Source organism: Corylus avellana, chromosome ca2 (assembly GCF_901000735.1).
Source record: "Corylus avellana chromosome ca2, CavTom2PMs-1.0".
NCBI classification, from domain to species: Eukaryota; Viridiplantae; Streptophyta; class Magnoliopsida; order Fagales; family Betulaceae; genus Corylus; species Corylus avellana.
The window spans coordinates 9,690,370-9,700,816 of NC_081542.1; the positions used below are offsets into that span (position 1 = coordinate 9,690,370).

Genomic DNA, 10,447 nt, shown 5'->3' on the forward strand with positions numbered 1-10,447 from the left:
TTGATAGAACTCAACCACATAGTCACTAATTTCGGTCGGGCTTAAAGAGATGTTATCCCCAATCATGAGAGAATCCATAGAATTGTGCCTTCTATTAGAATTGGCTATGGAGTGAACAAATTTAGTACACTTATCGCCTTCCTTCAACCACATCACCCAAGATTTCTGCCCTCCAACTCACCTCCTTCATAAGCATGCAATTCTCTAGCTCTCGAACCACTTCCACCTTCCTCATAACCTCCCCCTCCTCCAAAGCCCTACTTTCTTCATTCACGTCCAACAACTGAAGCTCTTCAAGAAGCATCATCTTATTCCTATCAATGTTGCCGAACACCTCCTCATTCCAAATCTTCAAATTCAACTTCAGGGCCTTGAGCTTGCAAGCAAAAACAAAACTCGGTGTACCATGAAACACATAGGAGTGCCACCATTGTTTCACTTGGGCCACAAAACCTTTCACTTTAAGCCACATATTTTCGAACTTAAACGGCCTCTTCCCACTTGACACCTCCCCCAGCTCAAGGATGATTGGGAAATGATCCGAGCACAGGCGGGAGAGCCTCTTCTACTTAACCCTTGGAAACCGGGCCTCCAACTCTGAAATAAGAAACCAATCAATCATTGACCACAGAGGGGGGTCATTAGAAATTGACCATATAAACAATCCCCCAATCAGGGGAAGATCCATCAGCCCTTGATCAGAAATAAAATCTGAAAATTCTATCATGGCCAAATCCAGATGAGCTTCACCTGATCTTTTGCTGGGGAAATGAGTGACACTAAAATCACCCCCAATACACCACGACAAGTCCCACCAGCTAATAACACCCGCTAACTCCTCCCAAAGGAGCCTTCTGTCCTTATTGAGGTTTGGACCATAAACCTCAGCAAAAGCCCAAACCGAATGATCCCCACTATTTCTAAAGGACACCGCCAGGGTGTAAGTCCCCACGCAAACGTCGACCTTCTCCACCACCCTGTTATCCCACATAATCAAAATACCACCCGAAGCCCCACTAGAATTCAAACAACACCAATCCACATGACTCCTCCCCTATAAGCTACGGACTATATTGCGAGACATCCCCTGAATCTTGGTTTCTTGGAGATAGACAATATTTGCCTTCCAATCTCTGAGCAAATTACTCACCCTCAAATGTTTGTCCTTCTTGTTCAGCCCTCTCACATTCCAAGGAAGAATATTTAGCTTCATAAGGCCACAACCTGCCCCCTCCCCTTCCTGCTGCCACGGCTGGAGCTTGCACCTTTAGAGTCATAATTCACTGAGCACTCCAAATTCCTAATCTCACTCTTGCCCTTAGTGCCACTGCTCGTATTCATGATCATCGCACTATTCCTTCGTTCCTTTTCCAAAAAAGTCAAGAGCGCAAGCAATTGCAACTTATGACCCGTATATGAAATCCCCGCAATTGGATTAATCACATTAGCACATTGGATGACCCAATCCGAGTAGCCCTTCACACCCCCAGCAGTAGGACCATACAAATTCAGAGGCGAAGGCATACTGACCTCACAAGGACCCGGGACTGCATCTCCTGCCTTAACCCCCTGCCAATCTTTCCAGCAGATTGGCCAGATTCACATTTTTTCACCACTTCTAAATACCCCATATCCATACACTTATGTACCCCGTTAAAAGGGGAATATTGCCTAGACTGACCATTTATGACTCTATGGTCCTGCAAAATGCCCAGCCCCTCACAAGCCTCCACACCTTCCTGATACCCATCACCATGCGACCAAGGCACCAAATCACTAACCTCAATCAATGAAGATACCAAAGCTTCCTCCCCACTGACCTGCGACACATTCTCCGGCGGAAGTAAAGGCTCACCGGCCTTAAATCGCGTCCCCACACTGCCAGAACCCAATCCCAACACGGCCCCCACTGTATCGGCGGTGGGAACCATCGGCGATGACTTCTCCTTCAAAGTCTGGGACGGACCTGTCGAGCCTTGGGCCAATAGAGCCTTCATCGGAGTACTCTGAGGAGCTCCGGTTGAACCTAACGCGACCTCACCGTCAAAATGGGCTCCGGGGAGCTCCATGCGGTTAATAGGAGTGTCGACAGGAACAATCGCGACTACCGACGACCTCGCCACCAAGAACGTACCTCCTTCCGATGACGACGCCTCTGGGTCTCCGGTCCGACCCTCCTTCCATTCCATCAACGACCTGCTCGTGGACGCCGTGTGGGAAACATGTTTCCTCTTCCCCTTTGAACTCGCCTCACCTCAGTATACCTGACCCACGCCCAAGCCCATAACCTGTTTTAACTTAAGCACCGATACCTTCTTTTTAGCCTTGAAATATCTCATGGGCCGTGTGCCTTCTCTAACAGCCCACCCCTTCCCTCTTGTACACTTTCTTTTCTACCAGATGGGTCTAGACGTGGGCCTCTCGCGGGCCTTAGGCCATGCCCAGCAACCCATTCCTTCCCCTCCAACTTTTCCCTATGCCTGACCAAATGGGTAGGATCACCATCCCTATCCACCTGCCTTAGCCCACTTTCCTCTGCCCTTAAAAGAGCCAGCTCCAGTCTATGCAATCCCACGTCTATTTCCCATTTCAACCATTTCAACCATTTCAACGTCTCTATGCAATTACAGAGCTCAAGGCTTACACCAATATGGGTCTGATTCTGACACTCAACCACCTCTCGTCCCGTCAACGCTTGCACAGTACCCCCCTTCGTCACAGGCGACCTCTCCAGCCCTTGTAGAACACTCACCGGGGCCTTAGCCGCTTGCTCTTCTTTCCCCTTACTTTTCTTCCCCTCCGGCTGTTGCCTTTCTTCGCCCTCCTGACCGCTTGGAGACCTCGTCGGAATCTGGGTCATCTTCCTCTGCAACAAACCTGATTTCTCAGTGCCTCAATCAAGCTTCTCCATTGCTGATGAGGACTCCTTCAACCAATTGGGCACTCGTGCCACTGGCTCTGGGAATGAACCAAAGCACTCCTCCGCCGTATTTCCTGACAGACCCAAGACCTTGGCGTAACTCCTCCTTCCCTTCCCCTCATAAGCCTTATTTTCTTCCTTAGCACCTCGAAGGGACGAACTTGCTATATGTAACTCCAAAATAAGGCGTTTCCACATCTTCGCCTCCCATCAAATTCCTCCAACGTCAGGAAGTACCCATGCCTATTTGATCGTCGTTGCGCAATAAACCGTGGGTAGCCCGCTCTGGACTGATCCCAAAAAACCTCTAAGGTTTCCACTGCCACCAAAACCTCCACGTTGCGAACCAACCACTCTAACTCATCCTTCTTGATGAAGTTGGACCTTTGTTTCCCTTTGCTCCTTTCGAAAATCCTCACCCCCCAAGCCCCTGCCTTTACCACCAGTTCAAATTCCTTCGCCACTACTGACCAACTTCTCCCTCCCGCCATAATACCACCACCCCAAACTACAAGAACACCACACGCGCCGCCCACGCTCCCACACACAAGCCGGTTAGAGAGGAGAGAGAAGAGAGAGCTCAGATAATGGTAAGAGAAAGGCTTTTTAGAAAAATAATTTCCCTCATTTTGGTATTAAATATACATTTTTATTATATATATGGGTGTGAGGGCGAACAAATATTATCTCCTCCCGCATACCAATATACCGCTATTCACCTGTGGGCGGACATATATTATTTGCTCCCACATACCCATATACCGTTATCCTTCTAGGCGAATATAGCTATATGGGTACTTGCCCGCCTAGGTTACTAGGCCAAAAGTCCACTCGTATCCCTTACAAGTGGCTGGATGCCAGAGGCAAGTAGGTTTCGGCTTTCTGCACAGTCTAACAAGCATCTAAAAGGTGATCGATCGTTAAGAGAAATAGAGTCAAACGTACAAATACATATTCACATCCTTGTTTTGGCCATAAAATGTACACATTTACACTATTAACAAACAAGGAAAAAAAAAAATGAATGCTAGGCTTACAAACAAATTTTACCAAAAAAATAAACCTTTTACAACTTGATTGAAAATAAGATAAATTCAACTTTTGAAAAACCCAATCATATTGTGCCACATCATGTTGTAAAAGCTTTTTTGTAAAATTTGTTTGTAACCCTAGCATTTTTCAAAAAGAAACATTACAAAACGTAGGGAGAGGACAGGCAGCCTGCAAGGTGCTATTTCATGTTAAAAAACCTTCATGGCATGAGATTCCATATTAGCCTTAGGGTGTCTTTAAGCATCTCCGAAACTGAAGTAATCTCAACTGCCTGTTCCTGATAATTGAATGAGGTCATAAACACGTAAAGGATCATTAAGAAAATATAGAAATAAATGTAAAGAGAAACATATAGATTGTTTACTTAATTAATATATACTCATCACAAATAATCTACAATGTCAATTATGTTGAAGCTGAATAATTATCCAAATCTTGTGTGGTTGCTTATGATTCTGGTTTTTTGCTGCTTATATATATATCAATTTTGAAAGCGGGGGTCTTATTTGGGGTTTGAAGTTGTACACTAGTTAAAAAAAAAAAAGTAAGTACAACTGAACATGTCAATTGTTCCATTTTTTTTTTTTTTCTTTTTCTTTTTAACTATAGTCTACAACTTGAGATCCCAAATAAAACCGCTAGATTTAAAAGTAAGACCATATGAATATTTGTCCGTGCACATTCAACCACAGTTTATGGCAAAGGGAGCAACATAATATTTTAAAGACTGCTATCCTTTGATGTATAGAAAATTATAACAATTTTCAGCTACTTTTTTTTTTTTACTTATTTATGTATTTCTGGAGAAGGTCAGATATGTAAAAAGCCGTTTAATTTCAAATAATGACATACGACCCATGCAAGAACAGATTCTCATAGCAACAAATGTCTTCGAAGAAGAGCTATCATCATCAAAACAGCATGCAGGTACAGGAAGAATACATTACATAATTATCCATCCTAAAGAAAAATGTTGAACATATCTTGTATCTTACAACTATCTGGGATGTCAGTCAGACCTTCCAAATCAAACTCAATTTTTGATCTACCAATAGATGAACATAGTACTTGCATGATTATCGGATTTTTCTCTCCTTACTCTTCTGGAGGATAGCAACATCCCCAGTTTTCTTAGGACACAGTATGTCCTCACTTTGGAATAAAAACTTAGAATGTGGTCTCCAAGGGGTAGCTCAATTGGCTGTAGACCACGCCTCATGAAGCGGAAGTCACTAGTTCGAAACCCCCCTCCCTCTTCCCTTGTGTGAACATGTCCAAAAAAAAAAAAAAAAAACCTTAGAATGTGTTTCGGTAGTTTTATAGAATCTCTGATGTTGCCTTGCTACTACAACTTTTCCACCCTCTCTCTCTCTCTGTCTCACACACACACACAAACACATACACCTCTAAGGGGGTGTTTGTTAAACCCCCTCACATTCCCCCACATCCACCACACTATTCACTTCATTTTTTTCCAAAAAAAATATTCTTACATTTATATCAAATCATTTACTTTTTATATCACATCATTTACTTTTTATTACTATTCAAATAAAAAAAATCACTACAAAACAAAATTTTTTACTTTCCAATACCACTTTTTTCATTTTCCCATATCAATCATTATTTTTTTTTTTTTTCTTTTTATCCATGAACAGTGCGGTGTGGTGGGGTGTTGTTTAACAAACACCCCCTAAAACACTAGAGACATGATAAAAATAAACAATACAAGGTACAGCATAAACCAAAATGTTTAAGAAGCTACAAGGTCGATAACTAGTGAACTTTGTGTTTCCCTCCTGATACTCTACTTTGGGGTTCAGTTCTGTATATGCAAGTTATAGGTGTACATTAATTCCATGTTAGCGCTTGGAGTTTGAACTTGAGTTAAAATAGCATTGCAGGTGATTAGTAGCAGATGATGTTGAAGGCAAATGTAAATTGTCGAGTTGCAGCAAGCCACGAAACGTGGGAGAACGGACAAAGGTTTCAATTAATTGTACTTTCAAATTTTAGGGTGGTTTTGATTGACTTAATTTTGATTATATGATGATTTTATTTAATTATCATTTCAAATATTATTACACTGTTGGTGGTTGGCTGCTGCAATGATTAGATTTATGGATAGAGACGGGGTTGAGAGTTAGAAATTTGATTCAGTTCAATCGAACTCTTTTGGGAAAGTGGTTGTGGTGGTATGCTATGGATAGAGACACATTATACAGACTAGTGATAGAGACCAAATATGATGGTGTAGGAGGAAGTTGGTGCTCTAAAGAGGTTATGAGGACAATCGAAGTGAGAGTTTGGAAACATTTAAGAATGGGGTGAGATTTGTTTTCCAAATTTGTTAGATTTGAGGTAAAGGATGGGTCAAAGGTTAGTTTTTGACATGATGGGTGGTATGGGGATAGTCCATTGAAGATCTCTTATCCGGATTTGTTTAGTATTGCTCAGAGAAAAGATGCATTGATAGCGGATAACATGCAGGTTCGAGAACAGATTATTCAATGGAACGTAAATTTTACTATACTAGTTCAGGTCTGGGAGGTGGAGATGGAGGTGGTAGTATCTTTCTTTGAGAGGTTGTATTCTTTCAAACTCAGACAAGGAGAGGAGGATAGAATGGGTTGCAGTCCTTATAAAATGAGCAAGTTTGAAGTGAAATTGTTTTATCAAGTGTTAACTAGTCAAAATGAATCATCTTTTCCTTTCAAAGGTATATGGAGAGTCAAGGCTCCTTCACAGGTAGCGTTTTTTTGTGTAGACAATAGCATTAGGAAAAATATTGACGCTCGATAATTTGAAAATGATGAATATTGTGGTGGTTGAGTGGTGGTTGGGAGAACAAGTTGGGCATGGTACAACTATGGAAGTATGAAAGTATGGAGATGGGCTCCGTTGTCTCTAATGTGGTGTCTTTGGCGAGAGCATAATGCTCATAGCTTTGAAAATGTAGAGACTTCAGTGCCAGAGTTGTGAAAGATTATATTCAACACTTTCTATATTAGGATATCTGCACATCATAGTTTGCTTGTAACTAGTTTTACAAATTTTTCGAATTTGTGTTCTTTTTCTTCATATTAGGGGTTCTTGTATACTCTCTATGTACTAGGGTTCTGCCCCTTTGCACTTAATTAATGATAATGAATTTAATTATGTATATATATATATATATATAAAGAAAACACAATACAATGCAGAAATTATCCATTTAAGAAGCATGCAGATAAACATTACTACCTGTAATAACGAGATGACACTTTTAACCTTCAAATTTATCTCCCTTGAAGCTTCCCCAGTTGAAGTTTTAAAATTAAATCGAGCAGCCTCTCTCACCTTCAGCGTCATTGATGGATTTTTATAGGCTTTAGTTATTGTGTGCGAAACCCCCACCACACAATATCTGTTTCCAGAAGACGCATAACCCAGGGGCCATCTCAACCCACCCTTCACATCTGGATCTAGAACTGCAGAATTAATCAAATTTCTAATGTTTTCCATCTCATCATCCTGAAAAAGCAAATGAATTTAGTTTGATCATGAATATTAGTCTCAGGTATAAGAAATAGCACAATAAAACTATCTTGAAGATTAAAATTAATCTTTCCAATTAAAACATGTTGAGGGAAGAAATCAAATTTTGTATACGTTTTTTCGGTCAATAAGTACTTTAACAAAAAAAAAAAAAAAAGTACCCATAACCTAAACATAAATATGCTTTTCATACACATGCTTTTCATTTCATTTCTGATATAAATAGGCATTGACATGCACACACACCCAGACAAACACACATAACAATAGATAAATAATGGGGAAAATACACTTCATTTCTTTTAACATGTGTTTTCAAATTTTCAAGGAATTAGAAGAATTATTTTATCTATTTATTTCATCACATATAAATTGTATAATCCACCATTTTGTTTTTGTCACCTGACACTCAAATTGCTCAAAGGCAACACATGTAATCAATATGCTAGTAAATAATTAATAAATAAATAAATAGAAGATGTGTCATAATTACATAATCTTTAACCTGGCTTCCATTTTCGAGTCTTCGTGATTGCAACTAACTTGATTCAAAGAAACCTTATCCTATTTGCATATACCAATTTCTATGTTCATCTAGAGGAAACTTTTTGAAAGAAATTTGGGTGGATACTGCAAAATTCACCTGCCTGAAGTGACATAAACGCATACATATGTTAAACAATTCAAGATTTTATCACGTTTTTTCTTTTCCAGATAAGGATTCAGAGCATAAAAGCTCTAGTGTAAAGATTCCACCCTTGTATAAATTTTTTAATACCTATTGATATGAGAAGACAAGGGGATGAACATGACCAATTTTTGTGAAATAATGTAAACTGTGAGATATGACAGCGACTATAGCAAAGCAACTTACAGTGAGAGCTGTTAAGACGCCCTTGTGGTATAGCATCAGCCTTAGGTCTAAACTTTTATCAAGGCACGAAATGTCCACAACCATGTGACGCACCGGGTTTACTTCAACCTACAGTGTTGACATTTCAACATAAGCCTCCAAACAATCGTTATAAACAATTGGAAGGAAATATTAAAACTGACAAAATACAGGGGGAGAAAATAAAGTCTGAGACCCTTATTCTTTTTAGCCAAACATTAGGAGAACCTTACTCCTAGAAACCCCCACCCATAATGGATCAAATCCCAAATCTCCACCTTTCAAGGGAAGAGAAATTCACTTTTGGCTTAAAAGGGCAGCAATTTAGGAAAAATAAACCTAGTCAACAATTATTCTTACTATGCTCTTTACAGTACATTGAGGTATTTGTCACATAAAATTAACAAAACAGGAAAGTGAACAAATCATCAGCTCTCTAACCTAAAACAGAAATGTGCATTGACTTTAAGCTGAAACTTGCCTTATAAAGCTGAAGCTTTTTATGTTCTTTCATCACCCTACATTTGCAAGAAAGAGTTGAATCTCGTTGTGTGGCATCAGACAACTAGACAACATGAGAAAATAAATTGGGGAAATCAGTAGCCAATTGAATCAAAAGAGTAAACAGCGTGAATCTGAACCTAAAAAGCAGAGGTATATAGCAAGAAATACCTTTACACGGTATAAATCTTTCTCCTCTTCAAAATCAACTTCAATCTTTCCAGCAACTTCCCCCACGATTTTTTCTATGTCTGAATTAGGAAGATTTGTGTAAAATGTTCTTTGCAATGTGGTTTCTGCAGCCAAATCTATTGCGGTAGTTGCCTGGGTGATTGAAGGGCTTCTGCGTGAAAAAGATCTAGGTAATAATTGCTTCCTTTATTTGTAAGTCATCAAAATATCATTGAAAAGCACGAAAGACACAACCCAAGCACACACAAAGTATACAAGCGAAATACGAAACTAGAAAGAGGAAAAAAAAAAAAAAAAAGTCAAGAAAATCATGAAAACTATGCAAATTATGATCTAAAGCAGTTGTCTCATGATAAAGACTTTCGAAAAAGAAGAATTTTAGTTCAGTATTCAAAACTTCTATTATTTCTTTCCCTCCAAAGACACCACAAAAGGCAAAAGACGAAACCATCTTCCACATTGATGCATTCTGAGGACTACTGCACAACCCTCTCCAACAAGCAAAAAGGTCTACTAAGCTTCTAGGCATAACCCAAGCTAACCCAACACGACCAAAAATATAACTCTATATAGCACTCGCAATCTTACAAACATACAGCACCAGTATGACATGTTGTTTCCATTATTCTGAACTAAATTTTCGTAGGGTGCCAAAAAAATTAAAAATAAATAAATAAATAAAAGACATTGCTATTTAAGTAAGGCAGATTAAGCAAATGAAGCAATTAACTCACAGAAAAAGAAATTACCCATGAAAAAGAATATTCCCAAATCTAGCAACCAGCGTTGGCTTAACGTTTTCCAACTTTCGGCGAACAGCTTCATTCCGCACATTCTCAAAAGAGGAAAGCAGGTTCGGCAGGACATTGTCTGCAATAGACACCCACGGCTTCGTCACACAATCTCCTCCGCCTTGCGCATCCTCAACTAACCAAAACCGGCAAACCCATTATTAATCACCAATTCCAGAGACAAAACGCGAGCAGCAAAATGGCAAAAGACTAACCTTTACCCAGATTCCGGTTCGCCAAAGCAAGGGGTTTCCGCCCGTTTCTTCTCTCAATAAAATCCATGGAAACCGGCTCAAGCTGCACGGAAGATGGAAAGTGGTTATCGTCATCCAAACCAACTGCAAACCAAGTGGATACACCCCGTTCAGCATAGGCAATCTTTCGGCTTCTATCTCTAACAGATTTGGATGACTTCAAATCAAGATTTCTCCTGAAATCAGGAGGAAAAGATTCTGGTATTGGTGAGGGCCTGTCGGAGTCCTTGGACTGCCGCTTGTGTGGAGGAATGTAAGACATGGAAGAAGGGTATAGCAATTACAGAGTAGGCAGAGGGGTGTGGGT

General features: G+C 40.1%; 2 protein-coding genes across 2 annotated transcripts in view; both read right to left on the minus strand.

Moving 5' to 3' along the window:
- The window catches only part of LOC132169022 (probable serine/threonine-protein kinase PBL28), a 2,134-nt gene extending 1,662 nt beyond the window's left edge, over nt 1-472 (minus strand). The window contains exon 1 of the mRNA XM_059580110.1: nt 182-472. Within this exon, the coding sequence (XP_059436093.1) occupies nt 182-472 (291 nt within the window). The remainder of the gene's footprint in view (nt 1-181) is intronic.
- Nucleotides 473-3,823: 3,351 nt separating this feature from the next.
- Nucleotides 3,824-10,441, minus strand: LOC132170943 (uncharacterized; the record flags this gene model as incomplete). The annotated part of the gene is given in 7 exon segments (XM_059582103.1): nt 3,824-4,250; nt 7,217-7,486; nt 8,385-8,492; nt 8,884-8,967; nt 9,075-9,246; nt 9,845-10,022; nt 10,102-10,441. Coding segments are annotated over 7 exon segments (1,191 nt in total). The 3' UTR covers nt 3,824-4,172.
- Nucleotides 10,442-10,447: the final 6 nt, after the last annotated feature.